Here is a 19,923-nt window from a genome sequence, read left to right as displayed (position 1 = left end):
CTCTCTTCCTGTGGTAGTTGGAAAGGATCAGAGCAATGATAAAATAATCATGCAGACAGACTCCTTGACATCACATGGACACCAAACTTCAAAATCCATAACAGATAAACTACTAAGGAGGAAAAGGAACCAAACGGAGCTGACATCATTTTAGGACAAAAATTCAATGAGATGATCATAACCAGCTCAAATCTCTTAAAGGCACACACACGCACAAATGCGGATATCTTCCCAATGTGCATGAGATCTTGCCCCAATGTAGGCTATTGCTGTTGCTATGCTCATCCTCTTGGCATGGGGGAAGGCCTGTCCCAGCTAACACCACTATCTCTTGTGTCATTGAAGCAGAGAATTCTACCATCGGTGAGTGAGTCATTATTCTCTGTTAAACACTGCCCTCTCACTGCCCTCCTTTTCCAGGATATAAATAGCTCAGGGAGGGGGGTAACACTTAAGTATTAACACCTTACTTGTATATGTTATCAGATTATTTTCTCCCTTCGCAAAAAAGACCTTAGGTAGTTTTGGAGTATTGGAAGGGGCTTGGGGGGCGGGGTGGGGCAGGGGTATTAGACAGTGCTTCAAAATAAAGGAAAACTTTCTTGAAAGTAGAGATGAGATTTCAGTTTGCTTATTACAATATTGCTTTAGGGACAATCCTGATTCTAAAGATTTGACAAGAAACATAACTGACATGATAAATGTGCAGGATTGAAATGAAAGGCCATGAGTCCCTCATAATGACCACACATGCAGGGTTTAGTGAGTGAGCTTTAGTGGCAGAGAAAGGAGCAGCCAAGACTCGGCCAAGAATAATAAAAAAAAGCAGGAAGGCAACAAAAAAAGCAGGAAGGCAACACAATACAACTTTGCACTCCACCTACTGTCCCAGCGTTCTTTGGAGAAGTCTAGAGGAGAAGAAAAAAAAGAGTCATGTGGAATAACAATCCTGGAATTAAATTGGGACCTTTACTTTATAGAAATACATCAAGGACCACATACTGTATAATCACATGTAATAAGTTAACATGTTTATTGTAAACAATTTCACATTTGAAGCAAATAATGCATTTGGAGGTGGGGGGGACAAAAGGGGAAAATATATACACTAAAAAAAAAATCTCTTTTAATTCAATAGATATTTTTTCATAAGAGAAAATACACAATCAACAAGCATTAATTTTTTTAAAGAAACACTTGACAAATTCAATCTTTTTTCAGTTGATAGATGCTGAGTCTAGGGAAGTCCGTTGATAAAGGTAAGATTTACACAACAGTAATTATCAGAGCGACTGCAGCAATGGCTGCTGATGCATTACTTTGCTATGCCTAAGATGACATAGGCAAAACAGGGGTCTGGTTCCTGAAGTGCAACAGATGAAGATGACAGAGGAGAGTGACTCTTTTCTTTACTTGAGGGCACCTTGGGTCTCAACTACTTTAATTCTTTACATGAAATGCAGTAGAACATGGTTATAACATTGGATCATATTTTTAAAGTTTAGTTGCTAGAGACTTAGAATAACTCCTGTCCTAACAATTTCCCCTCAATGGTACCCTGGGATGGACCGCCAAGAGTGGCACTAGGGTGAACACATGGTACTGTTTTTAGGAGTGAGTGCTTTAACTAAGACAGTATTCTACCAATTATGGAATGTCAATGAGACCTGGACACATTTCAGAGCATTCACGATATCATAACATTGATATTTAACATATGTTAAGGATAACACTTTCAGAAATGGAGCTAAGTAACATAAGCTGTTCATTCTCAAATAGTAGCCTTCCTTACAGAGACAAGGAAGGACTGAAATTTTAAATCTCTTGGTAACCCACCCACTGAGTGAAATTCACTGAGTTCCAAAAGACACACAGGAAAATGCCTGTTTGGTTAAAAGTAATAGGGAAGATAATATAAAAAACCAAAACCCAAACCAAAACAAACAAAACCCCAAACTAACAGTATGAAAGTAAAGGTTATTAGTGCTATGTGATGCTTTTACAAAGAAAAATAGCCAAAAACTTTAGGAATGTTAGGTGGTAACATATTCACAGAAAAGTTCCTGTCTGTAAAGTCCTAAAATGAAATATATCCAATCTAGCCTGCTTCCACTATCTTCTTGGATATCTAATCACCTTCTAAAGTAGGATTTAATTCAACCCTTTTAGTTCTTCATTATATTGAACAACATATTTATGTGTCCTCTTTCTCTTATACATTCAAAACAAGAAAATCATGATATCCTTTCAAGCATATTTATGCCTGCTAGCATATGAACTCAAAATAAGTTCAGTTTATATTATGTCACAGTGTGTGTGGAAAATACCAAAAGCTTACAATAAAAATGAATGCATCTGCCATCAAGGCACTGAATACAAAAAGCAAAGAGAGCAGTACTTTTTTTTTTTGATGCTTTATGAAAATGTGTTTAATCTTCATGTCCATAAAACTTTTAGAAACTGGTATGCCTCTTGCAGTGAGGTTCAGCCACACCCAGTCCTGACCCAGTTATCATCCCAAATTCATTCATTCCTATTCTTATATTCTCAAATTCTCCTTTCCTTCCCCTTCTCCCCTCCTCACTTTCACGACAAACAGAACATTATTTCCATGGCACCCAAATATGTTCCAAATACTTGGAATCAGCTCAGTTGCCTTTTCAAAACACAGAATCTCCAGGAGCTGGGACCTAGAAATCTGTTTTTAAAAAATTTCCCAGGCAATTCTTATGATTAGTCAGCTTGTTAAATGCAATTCCAGATTACTATCTGGAAAACTTTTGCATGTTAAAAGAGACAGAGGCAGACATTCTCTGCACGTAACCTAATTCTTTCTTCCTTCCTTCTTTCTTTCCTTCCTTCCTTCCTCCTTCCCTCCCTCCCTTCCTTCCTTCCTCCTTCCCTCCCTCCCTCCCTCCCTTCCTTTCTTCCCTTCTTTCCTTCTTTCTTTCTTTCTTTCTTTCTTTCTTCATTTTTGGCTGCGTTGGGTCTTCATTGATATGTGCGGGCTTTCTCTAGTTGCAGCAAGCGGGGGCTACTCTTCGTTGCAGTGCATGGGCTTCTCATTGCGGTGGCTTCTCTTGTTGCGGAGCATGGGCTCTAAGTACTTGGGCTTCAGTAGTTGCAGCATGCGGGCTCAGTAGTTGCGGCATGCAGGTCGCTTCAGTAGCTGTGGCGCACGGGCTTAGTTGCTCCACGGCATGTGGGATATTCCCGGACCAGGGATCGAACCTGTATCCCCTGCATTGGCAGGCGGATTCTTAACCACTGAGCCACGAGGGAAGTCTCTATTTATTTTTTGATGTGGACCATTTTTGAAGTCTTTATTGAATTTGTTACAATATGGCTTCTGTTTTATGTTTTGGTTTTTTGGCCAAGAGGCATGTGGGATCTTAGCTCCCTGACCAGGGATGGAACACGTACCCCCTGCATTGAAAGGCAAAGTCTCAACCACTGGACCACCAGGGAAGTCCCTATTATTTTTTTAAAAAATATTAATTAATTAATTTATTTATATGGCTATGTTGGGTCTTAGTTGCGGCACGTGGGATCTTTGTTGCGGCATGTGGGATCTTTTGTTGCAGCACGGGGGCTATCTCTAGTTGTGGCGTGTGGGCTCTACAGCATGCGGGCTTAGGTGCCCTGTGGCATGTGGGATCTTTGTTCCCCAACCAGGGACTGAACCCATGTCCCTTGCATTGGAATGCAGATCCTTAAACACTGGATCACCAGGGAAGTCCCTAACTAGGTATTATTTAGAACTAGAAGAGGGGCCAGGGCCATGCACATATTTTTTCAAATATAGGTTAAAAATAGAGTAGGAAGTTACATGCACTGCATTACCAAAACTATAATATACATTAAAAAGGAGAATGGGATATTCACAGAAAGTTAGACAAAATGAAAAGGCAGAGGACTTTGTACCAGATGACGGAACAACATAAAACCCCAGAAAAACAACTAAATGAAGGGGAGATAGGCAACTTTCCAGAAAAAGAATTCAGAATAATGATAGTGAAGATGATCCAGGACCTCGGATAAAGAATGGAGGCAAAGATCGAGAAGATGCAAGAAATGTTTAACAAAGACCTAGAAGAATTAAAGAACAAACACCTAGAAAATTAAGGAACAAACAAACAGAGATGAACAATACAATAACTGAAATGAAAAATACACTAGAAGGAATCAATAGCAAAATAACTGAGGCAGAAGAACGGATAAGTGACCTGGAAGACAGAATGGTGGAATTCACTGCTGTGGAATAGAATAAAGAAAAAAGAAAGAAAAGAAATGAAGACAGCCTAAGAGACCTCTGGGACAATATTAAACTTAACAACATTCGCATTATAGGTGTCCCAGAAGGAGATGAGAGAAAGGACCTGAGAAAATATGTGAAGAGATTATAGTCGAAAACTTCCCTAACATGGGAAAGGAAATAGCCACCCAAGTCCAGGAAGTGCAGAGAGTCCCAGGCAGGATAAACCCAAGGAGAAACACGCCAAGACACACAGTAATCAAATTGACAAAAATTAAAGTCAAAGAAAAATTATTAAAAGCAGCAAGGGAAAAACGACAAATAACATACAAGGGAACTCCCATAAGGTTAACAGCTGATTTCTCAGCAGAAACTCTATAAACCAGAAGAGAGTGGTACGATATATTTAAAGTGATGAAAGTTAAGAACCTACAACCAAGATTACTCTACCCAGCAAGGATATCATTCAGATTCGACAGAGAAATCAAAAGTTTTACAGACAAGCAAAAGCTAAGAGAATTCAGCACCACCAAACCAGCTCTACAACAAATGCTAAAGGAACTTCTCTAAGGGGGAAACACAAGAGAAGAAAAGGACCTACAAAAACAAACCCATAACATTAAGAAAATGGTAATAGGAACATACATATCAATAATTACCTTAAACGTGAATGGATTAAATGCTCCAACCAAAAGACACAGGCTCGCTGAATGGATACAAAAACAAGACCCATATATATGCTGTCTACAAGAGACCCACTTCTGATCTAGGGACACATACAGACTGAAAGTGAGGGGATGGAAAAAGATATTCCATGCAAATGGAAATCAAAAGAAAGCTGGAGTAGCAATACTCATATCAGATAAAACAGACTTTAAAATAAAGAATGTTACAAGAGACAAGGAAGGACACAACATAATGATCAAGGGATCAATCCAAGAAGAAGATATAATAATTATAAATATATATGCACACAACATAGGAGCACCTCAATACACAAGGCAACTGCTAACAGCTAGAAAAGAGGAAATCGACAGTAACAGAATAATAGTGGGGGACTTTAACACTTCACTTACACCAATGGACAGATCATCCAGACAGAAAATTAATAAGGAAACACAAGTTTTAAATGACACCATAGACCAGATAGATTTAATCGATATTTATAGGACATTCCATCCAAAAAGAGCAGATTACATTTTCTTCTCAAGTGCACACGGAATATTCTCCAGGACAGATCACATCTTGGGTCACGAATCAAGCCTTGGTAAATTTAAGAAAATTGAAATCATATCAAGCACCTTTTCTGACCACAATGCTATGAGATCAGAAATCAATTACAGGGGAAAAAAAGTAAAAAACACAAACACATGGAGGCTAAACAATACGTTACTAAATAAGCAAGAGATCACTGAAGAAATCAAAGAGGAAATCAAAAAATACCTAGAGACAAATGACAATGAAAACATGACGATCCAAAACCTATGGGATGCAGCAAAAGCGGTTCTAAGAGGGAAGTTTATAGCAATACAAACCTACCTCAAGAAACAAGAAAACTCTCAAATAAACAATCTAACCTTACACCTAAAGGAACTAGAGATAGAAGAACAAACAAAACCCAAAGTTAGTAGAAGGAAAGAAATCATAAAGATCAGAGCAGAAATAAATGAAATAGAAACAAAGAAAACAATATAGCAAAGTGAATAAAACTAAAGTCTGGTTCTTTGAGAAGATAAACAAAATTGATAAACCTTTAGCCAGACTCATCAAGAAAAGCAGGGAGAGGACTCAAATCAGTAAAATTAGAAATGAAAAAGGAGAAGTTACAATGGACACTTCAGAAATACCAAGCATCCTAAGAGACTACTACAAGCAACTCTATGCCAATAAAATGGACAACCTGGAAGAAACAGACAAATTCTTAGAAAGGTATAACCTTCCAAGACTGAACCAGGAAGAAATAGAAAATATGAACAGACCAATCACAAGTAATGAAATTGAAACTGTAATTAAAAATCTTCCAACAAACAAAAGTCCAGGACCAGATGGCTTCACAGGTGAATTCTATCAAACATTTAGAGAAGAGTTAACACCCATCCTTCTCAAAGTCTTCTAAAAAATTGCAGAGGAAGGAACACTCCCAAACTCATTCTATGAGGTCACCATCACCCTGATACTAAAACCAGAAAAAGATACTACAAAAAAAGAAAATTACAGACCAATATCACTGATGAATATAGATGCAAAAGTCCTCAACAAAACACTAGCAAACAGAATCCAACAACACATTAAAAGGACCATACACCATGATCAAGTGGGATTTATCGCAGGGATGCAAGGATTCTTCAATATACATGAATCAATCAATGTGATACACCATATTAACACATTTAAGAAGAAAAACCATATGATCATCTCAATAGATGCAGAAAAAGCTTTTGACAAAATTCAACACCCATTTATGATTAAAAACTCTCCAGAGACTGGGCACAAAGGGAACCTACCTCAACATAATAAAGGCCATATATGACAAACCCACAGCTAACATCATTCACAATGGTGAAAAACTGAAAGCATTTCCTCTAAGATCAGGAACGAGACAAGGATGTCCACTCTCGCAACTATTATTCAACATAGTTTTGGAAGTCCTAGCCACGGCAATCAGAGAAGAAAAAGAAATAAAAGGAATACAAATTGGAAAAGAAGAAGTCAAACTGTCACTGTTTGCAGATGACATGATACTATACATAGAGAATCCTAAAGATGCCACCAGAAAGCTACTAGAGCTAATCAATGAATTTGGTAAAGTAGCAGGATACAAAATTAATGCACAGAAATCTCTTGCATTCCTATATACTAACAATGAAAGATCAGAAAGAAAAATTAAGGAAACAATCCCATTCACCATTGCAACAAAAAGAATAAAATACCTAGGAATAAACCTACCTAAGGAGGTAAAAGACCTGTACTCAGAAAACTATAAGACACTGATGAAAGAAATCAAAGATGACACAAACAGATGGAGAGATATACCATGTTCTTGGATTGGAAGAATCAATATTGTGAAAATGACTATACTACCCAAAGCAATCTACAGATTCAATGCAATCCCTATCAAATTACCAGTGGCATTTTTTACAGAACTAGAACAAAAAATCTTAAAATTTGTATGGAGAGACAAAAGACCTCGAATAGCCCAAGTAGTCTTGAGGGAAAAAAACGGAGCTGGAGGAATCAGACTCCCTGACTTCAGACTATACCACAAAGCTACAGTAATCAAGACAATGTGGTACTGGCACAAAAACAGAAATATAGATCAATGGAACAGGATAGAAAGTCCAGAGATAAACCCACGTACCTATGGTCAACTAATCTATGACAAAGGAGGCAAAGATATACAATGGAGAAGAGACAATCTCTTCAATAAGTGGTGCTGGGAAAACTGGACAGCTACATGTAAAAGAATGAAATTAGGATACTCCTTAACACCATACACAAAAATAAGCTCAAAATGGGTTAGAGACCTAAACGTAAGACTGGACATTATAAAATTCTTAGAGGAAAACATAGGAAGAACACTCTTTGACATAAATCAAAGCAAGATCTTTTTTGATCCACCTCCTAGAGTTATGGAAATAGAAACAAAAATAAACAAATGGGACCTAATGAAACTTAAAAGCTTTTGCAAAGCAAAGGAAACTACAAACAAGACGAAAAGACAACCCTCAGAATGGGAGAAAATATTTGCAAATGAATCAACGGTCAAAGGATTAATCTCCAAAATATATAAACAGCTCATGCAGCTTGATATTAAAAGAACAAACAACCCAATCAAAAAATGGGCAGAAGACCTAAATAGACATTTCTCCAAAGATGACATACAGATGGCCAAGAAGCACATGAAAAGCTGCTCAACATCACTAATTATTAGAGAACTGCAAATCAAAACTACAATGAGGCATCACTTCACACCAGTTAGAATGGGCATCATAAGAAAATCTACAAACAACAAATGCTGGAGAGGGTGTGGAGAAAAGGGAACCCTCTTGCACTGTTGGTTGGAATGTAAAGTGATACAGCCACTATGGAGAACAGTATGGAAGTTCCTTAAAAAACTAAGAATAGAATTACCATATGACCCAGCAATCCCACTACTGGGCATATACCCTGAGAAGACCATAATTCAAAGACACATGCACCCCAATGTTCATTGCAGCACTATTTACAATAGCCAGGTCATGCAAGCAACCTAAATGCCCATCGACAGATGAATGGATAAAGAAGATGTGGTACATATATACAATGGAATATTACTCAGACATAAAAAGGAACGAAACTGGGTCATTTGTAGAGACGTGGATGGATCTAGAGACTGTCATATAGAGTGAAGTAAGTCAGAAAAACAAATATCGTATATTAACGCATATATGTGGAACCTAGAAAAATGGTATAGATGAACCAGTTTCCAGGGCAGAAAAAGAGACACAGATGTAGAGAACAAACGTATGGACACCAAGGGGGGAAAGTGGTGGGCAGGGGGGTGGGGTGTTGGTGGTGGGATGAATTGGGAGATTGGGATTGACATATATACACTAATATGTATAAAATAGATAACTAATAAGAACCTGCTGTATAAAAAAATAAATAAAATAAAATTCAAAAATTCAAAAAAAAAAGGAGAATGGAAAGAACTAAATGAAAATGTAAATATAATTTGATGATAGGACTACAGGATATCTGTGCTTCTTCTAGGTTCTTATATTTTGTGTGTGTGTATGTGTGTGTGTGTGTTTTACAGTGAACACGTATGGCTTTTATAATTGGAATAAAAACAAATTTACTTTGAAAGTGGGAGCTTTCAAATCATTACAGTTAATAAACAAAGTCCAGCATATATATAAGTACACAAAAGAAAACAATTCTTTCTAAACATTAGGTTCCTATAAAAATGAATTATTTCTGGGCTTCTCTGGTGGCACAGTGGTTAAGAATCCACCTGCCAATGCAGAGGACACAGGTTCGAGCCCTGGTCCAGGAAGATCCCACATGCCGTGGAGCGACTAAGCCCGTGCGCCACAACTACTGAGCCTGCGCTCTAGAGCCCGCAAGGCACAGCTACTGAGCCCGCGTGACACAACTACTGAAGCCCGTGTGCCTAGAGCCCATGCTTCGTGACAAGAGAAGCCACCGCAGTGAGAAGCCCATGCACTGCAACGAAGAGAAGACCCCGCTCGCCACAACTAGAGAAAGCTCGCGCTCAGCAACGAAGACCCAATGCAGCCAAAAATAAATTAAAAAAAAAAAAAGAATTATTTCCTACATAAAAATCAGTCTGAAGTATTAAGCAAATTAAACTATTCAAGGACATTTTCTTGGAGTAGTGACACATGTTTAAGTAAGTAGATTTGGATCACCCAAACAACAGTTTCTAGTCCTGCATTCTTTTAAGAATACCACCCTTGTTCACCGTGAGTACAATCTTGTGCTAAAGGAGCTAGAGACCAAATTTAACAGTAATCTAAATTCACCAGGTGTAAACTTTTCAGCTGTGGAATAAAGGGTTTTAAAGTATGCATAAATTCTTGATAGCAGTGGCTGATTAGATCTAATTGAAGCCACTAATCTCCATAGCATTCTTGGATCCATTGAAACTATTCAGGCTTCTTACTGTGAATTTTTGTCTGACTTTAAGAAAATTCAATTGCATCACTTAGAAAACTCCAATAGAAAGAAAAACTGATGGATGAATAAATTATACAAGAAAAAGTATACTCAGGTATTGAGAAACCATCTTTTTTATTTTTAATGATACAATTACACCTCAAATATTGTTTCTGCACTCATAAATAAAGGGCTTAGGGAAGTGAATTTGAAACTGTTCATAAGCAAATTTGCACATCAACCAAATATTTGTTCTCAACAATTCTGATTTTATGACCATCTCCCTCCCATTTCCAATTTTTAAAAATTAATTAATTAATTAATTAATTTTTGGCTGCACTGGGTCTTTGTTGCTGCGCGCGGGCTTTCTCTAGTTGCGGCAAGCGGGGGCTACTCTTCGTTGCAGTGTGCGGGCTTCTCCTTGCGGTGGCTTCTCTTGTTGCAGAGTACAGGCTCTAGGCACACGGCTTCAGTAGTTGTGGCATGCAGGCTCAGTAGTTGTGGCTTGCAGCTCTAGAGCGCAGGCTCAGGAGTTGTGGTGAACAGGCTTAGTTGTGGGATCTTCCCGGACCAGGGCTCAAACCCGTGTCCCCTGCACTGGCAGGCTGATTCTTAACCACTGCGCCACCAGGGAAGCCCCCATTTCCAATTTGACAGAAGAAATACAGGCTTGGAGTCACATTTGGATACCACATTGTTTCTATTTAAACTCAGTATGGAATTTAAAATGTCCTTATGGTCCCTTTCTGTTTTCCATGAGAACCAAAACAAGGTGGCTTTTCCCTCCTTGTTTCCCTTTGTTTGCCAGAAAACAGGGTGTAGAATGCTGGCTATAGTTTTAGGATTGTGTGTTCCAAAGAAGTCATGCAGCCACAGGCCACTAGGAAAGCAAGTCACAGAGTTGGAGGTCTTGGTGTTTTTTGTAGGGGGTGGAGGTTAGGAGAGGAAGATAACTAATTACAGTTTGGAGTTTCCAGTTTGAGAAGTACCCTGACACTATGCCCCGGTGTTTAAACTACTTACTCCCTCCTCCAAGTTGTAGCACCTCACATTTCAGAGGCTTGTTTCTTATATCACATATTATGCAGAGTTCTAGCAGTTTCTTTCTTCAACCCTCAGTTTTTTTCCTGGTCAACATTTAATTCAATGTTTTTTAGTTCAAGTTTAGTTGTTCCAGATGAATTTCTGAGGTGATTTTAAAATAAATGTATAGTATTTTAAAAAAATTACTTAGCACTTTTCATCTTCAGATAAACTATTTGCTACAGATACATGTTATACCTACATTACTTGCTAGACATAAGGGATAAAACAGGGTTAACCGGTAAACTTAGTTCATTTGAGAATCTGATTTACAACCAATTAGTCATTCACGATGGAAGGCAAGGTAAGGCACAGGCAATTGTAGTTGACAGATAACTTAGTTTTCAAGATAGCCTTCACTACCCACTCCCCTTCACTAGGCTTAGTAATAAGCAACAAAATTACTGGGACTGTCTTAGTTCCACACTTATTTCTTATACCTTGTTGGGTCTTAAAAAATGTGTAGATTTAAAGTGTATAAAATTCTCTCATTTTAGCCCCAAAACTTTTAATAATCAGTTATTGTCCGAAACTTAAAAATACATAGCTTTGTACAACAAGATACATACTCCATTATCAAGAGGTACCAATTATCTTTTTTTTTTTAAGTTTAAGGTATACAGCATAATGGTTTGACTTAAATATATTGTGGCCAATTACTTTTATAATCTAATGGTTCTGTTTAATTATCTTTTATGCCCATCTAGCTTGAAACAGATATTGCTTTTATACAATCATTTTAACAGCATTAGAACTCTGTAAATGGAGAACACTAATTTATGGTACTTACACTATTGTACTTATACTCATTTTTGCCTTCTGAAAGAGGATTATTATTGAATTTAAAAAACTGTTTTAGAAAACTGCAACAAAATTACAGAAAGCAAAACCTGCCACTAATGAACAAAAGCAGGCTTTGTCTAGAGCAGGCCCATAACTTCCCTTGGAAATACTGCATAGTTCTGACCTTTGGGAAATAGAACTGGGCAAAGCACTCAAGAAGATAGCCAGGGAGAAGGTCTCTCTCTGTACCTGCAGGTACAATTAGGTCTGAGGTTCCAGCTCTGGGAAAATAGATCTTCGACCGTAACTGCGTCAAGAAGTGATGCTGCTTTACTCTGGCAATTTGATATGTATACTTTTTTGATAAAAGTTCTAAGTTGAGAGAAAGGTTTTAAGGTGAGGTGCCAGAAAATATATTCTCTCATGGAAAAAAACTTTAAACCTATCAAAATTAACTTGCAAGTAGAAAGAGGGAATACACTGTTGTGACAATAGGCCATTCAGAAAATCTACTGAAGCAGAAAGAAGGAATAATAATTTTTGATTGGTATTCAACAGAAAATCCTTTAAGGAGTTCATGACAGAGTCCTAACACTTTCTCTTGATTCCTGGATTATATGAAGAAAGTATACCTGTTCCTTCTTTCTCAGAAGCATTTATTTTTAGATCTAGATAGGTATGAGAAATGTCTCTGATAATTCTGGTGACCAAATAATGCCAAGTGTTCTTCTTTCAAGTCTCATGAAGAAGTTTATTTTTAATTAATCCATCTATTATTTGTTTCTATGTTAATACTGTTCTATAGCTATATTAAAATTTATTCATCCAGCAATCTCCTTACTAACTTTGCCTCCAAATAACAAAATTATTTCTAAAGCACCTTTCCCAAAACCACTCCTATTCTCACGTGGGAGAACACATAACAACAAATTTCAGAGTAAAATGAATCGAATACTGACGGAAAAGGAATGAAGGAAAGAGGAAATATTACAACAGTGGTCCCCAACCTTTTTGCCACCAGGGACCAGTTTCGTGGAAGACAATTTTTCCATGGATGGGGGGGTGCGTGGGGGATGGTTCAGGCAGTAATATGAGTGATGGGGATACCGGTATGCGGCCCGGGGATTGGGAACTCCTGTATTACAATATGACATTTTTTAAAGCAATATATTCTTATACAAAGGAAGAGTGGGGAAAAAAGAGGTTAATTATTAAGTGAAAGGTATATGATGGGGGGGGGGGGGAAGAGCTAGAGAGGGGGAATGGAAAGGTAGAGAGAGAAGGAAAGTTCCAGCCTAAATGGTTGGGTAGAGTTCACTAAAATTCTTGGGACTTCTCTGGTGGTCCAGTGGCTAAGACTCCATGCTCCCAATGCAGGGGGCTGGATTCGATCCCTGGTCAGGGAACTAGATCCCACATGCATGCCGCAACTGAGGGTTCTCATGCTGCAACTAAAGATCCCGTGTGCTGCAACTAAGACCCGGCTCAGCTAAATAAATAAATAAATATCTTTGGTCTTGTGCCTAATTTAAGGACATGTGCTAAATTAGCTGTTTTTTTTTTTTTAGCTGTTTGTTTTAATATGATACATAGTAAAGGATTCTAGTGAACACAGAAACAGCTTTTTATGTTGACTGAGAACTACAAAGTATTATTTGAAAGTTTTATCTCAGTAAATCTTTTTTTTTTTTTTTGGCCACGCTGCACGGCTTGCGGGATCTCAGTTCCCAGACCAGGGATTGAACCTGAGACGTGGCAGTGGAAGCCCAGAATCCTAACCACTAGGCCACCAGGGAACTCCCCACTTCACAGGACTTTTATTAGGGTTATTGGTAGAAAGAAAAATTGATGAATGATGAGTCCTACTTTTTTTTAATCGGCAGAAAAAATTTGAAACTTTATCTGTTGAGATGAAATTTTTTGTCTAGTATATAGATGTTAAATGGGCATTCTTCATAAATATCACCACTCATTAGTACGTTGTACCTGCTTACCCATTTCTTGCTTTTCAAAGACCTTTCATTTCCATCTCATAGATAAATGCCTAGCATGATTTACATCCTGACTTGTTAACGTAGAACCACCTTTGTAGTAGAAACCACAGGAGAATTTAGTGGCCCAAAAGGGAATTTACCAAATTCAGGAGAATGGTTACCTCTGGGAGCAAACAAGCAAAATGCCATCATAAGGGAATGTAGGCATAGAGAGAGGGGTGGGGTGGGATATAACTCTGTTTTTAATTTCATCTCTTAAGCTGAGTAGAGGCCCCAGAGGGTCCTTTATATTTTCCTCTATACCCTTTTCTAGCCATTGGGTTGGCCAAAAAGTTCATTCGGGTTTTCCCGTAACATCGTACTAATTTTTCGGCCAACACAATGTAAACGATTTCATTAAGGGAAAAAAAACAAAACAACTGAGCTACTGAATTGATATGGACTCAGCCCTGGTGATCAAAGTAAAGTAAGTCAAGTTCTGATTTCAGTCTTAAAAATCTGTGGCTCAATGACTCACTTTGCGATCCATGTGCCTCAGTATCAATAAAACATAAAAAGTACTTTGTAGGAATTTCATCTGGCAAGTTCTCAGGGGAAAACACACTTTTAGAAATGAAATTACATTAAATCATGAGACACATTTGGGCGTGTTACCTGTGTTCCCACATTTTATGGTTTTCTTTAAACTCACTAACATTTTTCATTTCTGGGGGAAAAAAAAGCATCCTGGGACTGAACATGTTTTCTGCTGCTTCATAAACAGAGAGAAGGTATAAGAAGGTATAAATCTTAAAAAAAAAAAAAAGTATAATGTCAAGAAATGATTCACAGGCTTTCCCCCACTTTGTTTATATTTAGGAAGCCTTTAATGAATATCCACTTAAATCTATCTTTCCCACCTTTCCATCTTCATTTTATACAAAACTGCACAAGGTTGGGAAAATGAGTCTTTTTAGTGACAGTGGACTTCCATTTCACTTATATGCTTTGAAACTCCGGCTACACTTATCAGCCTGGTCTCCAGCTATCTCTGAGACAATAACACTTCAACTGCAAAGCACTGCCTTCAGAAATGTTTACACCAAGTATTGCCTTATGAGAAACGGAAACACCAGCACAATGGAAAAAGCCTGAGACTTATTTGGAAAATGTATAACTGAGTCTAAAAAAATTAAGTCAAATCTCAAAAATGGTCCTGTCGGGAATTGCCTGGTGGTCCAGTGGTTAGGACTCTGTGCTTCACTTCAGGGGGCCTGGTGGAACTGGTCGGGGAACTAAGATCCCGCATGCCGCAGCCAACAAAACAAAACAAAACAAAACAGGTCCTGTTTATAGAAGTCAACAATTCTAATTCTATACCACATGTATATATCAGCTGCCCAAGTCCTGCAAAAGAGCAGTAAAACACCACTGATTTCTAAACATGAGTTCCTGTAGCACTTATGTTCTGCAAGGGCAAGAAGTTAACAGATGGTTTACTAGCAATATTATCGTTAAAAAGTCCAAAAGGATCCAGTAAAACGCAACTATGAGTGGTAAATTAATATAACTGAATGAAAAATTAACTTATTTTTTCATTTATTCTTCACAAAGTGATAAACATCCCAAAGTTAAAAAATCAAAATCCTCACATTCAAATTCCTATAAAATAGTCAACTTCACCAACAGATCTGCCTTGCCTCTGTCAAGATTTTGTTTCTTTGCCTTCTATTACTCACCAACTCCATCTGGATTTACCGGTCTGGAGATGTCAGCTTGCCCCATGATTATGTTGTCTGATGTGTCTCACAACAACAAATTGTCCCCGATCAAAGCGAACTTTTCTTAAACGATAAATCCACATAAGGAGGGGACATGCACTCCTCTCTCAGTGTCACCGCCAGACGTCAGGAAATGGCAGGAAGTCAGTTCATCTGCAGGAGTTTCTGTTTCCCTGTATCCCGGACAAGGCACTGGTGTTTCTCACAAATATGTCTTCACGCTGGCTCTCTTCACATAGGAATGCCTGTCATTCCAGAGTGCACACTGTGAAGAGCTCAAGTGCAGGAAGGGGAGGAGACTGCCAACCACATTCTAGCTGCTGAGTGGTACAGCCCTCAAAGTCCACACCTACTTTTTCTGACACTGAGCTGGGTTACAACTTTCCAGACTCATAGTCACAAAGAAAGGGAGGCTGCTCAAGAGTCTACGAAAGAATTTGTAAATTTAATCACACAAAAAACATCAGGGTTATGCGTAAGCAGGCTGATGGGAGCAGAAGTCCATTCAAAGGTACATTTTAGATACAGGCTTAACTCAAAATCAGACCATTCTGACATTTCACTGCTTGCTCTAAAACTGTATTTTGTACCTGTGAGTGGCATACTCAGAGCAGAATGAGATCTGTGTACTGGGAATTAATAACATTAGGAACAATATTTTAGAATTAAATATACCTTTTCTAAAAATAAAAAGAAATATTTCTGAAAATTTTGCTTACTAAAATAGTAAACTTGAAATAAATATTTGTAAGGTATTATGCAATATTTCTCTTTCTGCTAAAGTTCAATAATGATCTTGAGGAATACAAAACTATAGGGAGTGGCCCTACATGCTGCATATAATACATAGGCAGTATTAGCTAACCACATGCAGCAATGGAAGGGCCAGCCTGCATGCTGATTTTTCTTTTTTATTCAGCTATAACTAATTTATATACAGCCATATAGATAAATATTAAGGATATAGCTTGATGAATTTAACATCTGAAGGTAAAGGGGGAACTAACAATTTTGAGCACTATATTAAGGAGTTTTATACTGTCTATGTCCTTTAATTATCAGCACAAATAAACAGGCATTGTGAAGAATATATTATTCACCCTATTATCAGATGAGAATAAGGCTACTGAGGTCAAATCCTGTGTTTGTCAAAACCCTAATATTCCATTAACAAATGACAGCTACCCCTAAAACCGAGCTATTAGTTTAAAACTTTGTTCTCCAAACTGAGATTCTGGAAAGATTTCTAGTATCTGGATTTTTCCTTTGCCTTTCCTTAGCACCTGTTCCTTTTTCCCCATTATCTTATCTCTATTATCTGCTTTTGGTTAAAAAAATAGCGAAGGTAAGGAATAAGAAAACGACAATGCTAAGGCATCAGTAAGAAAAAAAAAAGTGCACACTTGGGCAAAACTCAGTTGTTAGTACTGGTAGTAGTAAAAAAAATTATGATATTGACCATTAAAATAGGAAAGAATAAAAGGAAAAAAACAGCAAAACTTTACATTAAAAGAATGTTCCACTCTAAGAATGTCAAATTCCTTCTAAGCTGGCCCTTATATTTATTAGCCTAAAAGCAGATCATGTGCAAGAGCACCACCCACTACTGTAAAATGGGGAAGCAAAAGGTGGCAAATGCATTGCCCAGCACCTAGTAGGTGCTCAGCATACTGTAGTTATCATCATCATGCAGACAATACAGCATATCGTTTAAGAAGATGAGCTTTGGAGGCAGACTAAAATTTTAATTCCAGATCTATGACTAGGTGTTAACACTAGGCAAGTTATTTCACCTCCCTGAGCCTCAGTTTCCTCATTTGTAAAGTGGGCATAACAATACTTACCGGTACAAGGCATTAAATGACATGAACAGAAATAAAGCACTTTGTAATGTGCCTGGCACATGGAAAGCTCTCAGTAAATGCAAGCAATACCTATCACAGCTGTTACAGTAAAAAAAAAAAAGTCAAAAAAGGAGAGGGCAGGTCAGGGGCAGCCAGACAATGGTACATGGCAGAAAACCCAGTCATTACAAGGAGCTTAGTCAGAAACGGAAGAGGATGACATTTCTGTACCATGAATCCAGAGAGCAAACTGGAAGAAGCAGTCCAGGGAGGAAGTCTGAACACAATCAGGTTGGTGCACAGAAACATTAAGCAGATGGAACAGCCCAGATGTGTGTATTATCATGAATTAGTTCAAACCAGGCACATTAAACACACATACACATACACACACACACACAGAGCCCAGAAACAGTATTATAGAATCTAGTTCATGTTGACAGAATTATACAAGAGTAGAACAGATAGATTTAAGGATCCTCATATGGCTGCTGTTTACCACCTGCCAAATTTAAATGTCCAACTTGACTTGGCTCACTGCTGATCTTGGGTATTTGAAAGCAGCAATAAACTCAAAGATTAGAAAAGGGATTCTTCGTGATCATTTGGCTCAATCTCCTATTCTTTACAGAAGAAGGAAATTGAGGGTTCAAGAGGTTAAATGCTTTGCTCAGAGACAGGACTAAAACCCAAGTCTCCTGATTCTAACTCCAGGACTCACTTTGGCTCTTGTATAAATGGCCAAGGCAATATTTATTTCCTAAAGATATATTCATTTCCCAGGGAAGTTCACACTCTACAACAATGACAAATCTCTCAGAGATTCTAATTCTGTCGCCTATGGACCAAACCAACACATGTTCCCTAACCAACATGTTTCAGTTTCATTTTAACAATCAATATTTACTTTGTGCTGACAAAAGCAGACAAGCAGGGAGAGGGGAAAGTATTGGCCCACTGATGGCTTTAAAATTTAACAATAAGGCCTTATGTTCATTCTAGTTTTCCATGCACTACAGTTTAGAAATGCAAAGGTAACTCTCACTTCAACTTTATAAGAAGTAGACAACTCTCTCTTAAGTGTCACCTAATAAGATACTCTCTTTTTAGAGTCCTTTTCTTCCACAGCTTATTGCCTCAAGGAATGGGGCAAGTAACTGATTAAAATTTGTGAATCTCTTCCTATTTTATTTAGGGAAAGAGCAAAAAAGGCCTTATAAAGTTTAATATGCAAAGGAATCTAAGTTACAGCTTAGATTTAGATAGCAATTGAAGCCCCCGACCAGTCTCATTTTATCGAAGAACTGTTTCTAAACAAACACTGCTGAACATTCAAAACCTTTAGTGACACTTACAATTCCAAAACTTTTTGTTGGCCAGCACATCAGACACTAAGGTGAGAACATGTTTTATATTGTCAATAAACAGTTTACAAGATCAATCACAAAAGTATAATGCTTCCATTTAAATGTACTTTTATGCTGAGGTACCAATATAAATTGGCTTACCTAGGAGAGTAAGCTCTTCGCTATTTCAATTACATCTCCCTCAGCTTAATTCAGCATACCACTTTAAGTTTGAGATGTCTCAAGGAGGTGAGCTCTAGTGAGAGGTTGGGAAGAGAGTCACTTTCCTCTAGGAAAGGCTGACCAACAGAAATTATTAACAGGTCACACAGATACATATTCAAGTAAAAGACTAATTTTCAACTTCTTTATATATAATTGAGGGTGGGAGCAGCTTTCTATTCTTTATTCCACCATGTAACTCTAATCTAGTCTGGCTGGCTCTGAATAGGAGATAACATCCTACAATTAATAACTTATGTCTCATATTCCATGTGGAAATTAGAATGCCTTGCTAGTCACTTGTAAACTCTTCATTGTCTCATCTATTTGTACAAACCACTCCCTTGGCCTGGAATTTCTTTCCCAGATCCATCTAGGGAACTCCTACCCATCCTTTAAGAATTGGCTCAAATGTTGCTTCCACTATTAAGAGCCTTTTCTTAGTCACTCAAGCAGAATTCAGACAAAGATTTCCTGGTCACTGATTATGTGCCCAGCAATGCGCTGGAACTAAAAAGAATAGTTTTCGTCCTTAAGGTGATTACAGTTCAAATAAGTAGGATCGACAATAGAGCATGATAAGTACCTAGGTGCTACGCAAACACATATTGATGGGGCTGCGGGCATCTAGCTTTCTCCTGAGAAATGAGAGAAAATATCTTGAATTAAGTGACTTCTAAAATCTGAGAGAGTCAGTCACAGAAGGAATAACAGAGGTGAGAAAAAGGTAAGGGCAGCAAGAGATAAGACTGGAGAGGTAAAGAGCTGATCATGACTGATGGTGCCGGATTATCACCCTAAACTGCAATGATCTTCCGACTTCTCTGCTGGGCAGGAACCATGATGTGTTTACACTTAAGCCCTTAGTGCCTGGCACGACTCAGTGCATGGTGGACATGCAAAAAGTATTTATTAACCTTGAGGACAAGGGAAGAAACAGCATTCCTCAACTTTAAGCTTTGCTCACAGAATCTG

At 37.9% G+C, this 19,923-nt stretch overlaps 1 protein-coding gene across 12 annotated transcripts in view; it reads right to left on the bottom strand.

The window, feature by feature from the left end:
* The window catches only part of PHACTR4 (phosphatase and actin regulator 4), a 149,657-nt gene that overhangs the window by 29,561 nt on the left and 100,173 nt on the right, over positions 1–19,923 (bottom strand). For 4 of the 12 annotated variants that reach the window (XM_059916786.1, XM_059916796.1, XM_059916703.1 and 1 more), the window contains one exon: positions 881–908. The exons of 3 other annotated variants lie outside the window; for them this stretch is intronic. Coding sequence is in view for 6 of the 9 variants with exons in the window: in XM_059916703.1 (XP_059772686.1) it covers positions 881–908 (28 nt within the window). In the remaining 3 variants the exon portion in view is untranslated. Of the gene's footprint in view, positions 1–880; positions 909–15,494; positions 15,767–19,923 lie in introns of those variants that run through there. 5 more of the 12 variants (XM_059916753.1, XM_059916742.1, XM_059916731.1 and 2 more) reach the window with 3 other exon arrangements.

This window comes from Balaenoptera ricei, chromosome 1, assembly GCF_028023285.1.
Source record: "Balaenoptera ricei isolate mBalRic1 chromosome 1, mBalRic1.hap2, whole genome shotgun sequence".
Taxonomy (NCBI): Eukaryota; Metazoa; Chordata; class Mammalia; order Artiodactyla; family Balaenopteridae; genus Balaenoptera; species Balaenoptera ricei.
This window is presented reverse-complemented; position numbering and strand designations above follow the sequence as displayed.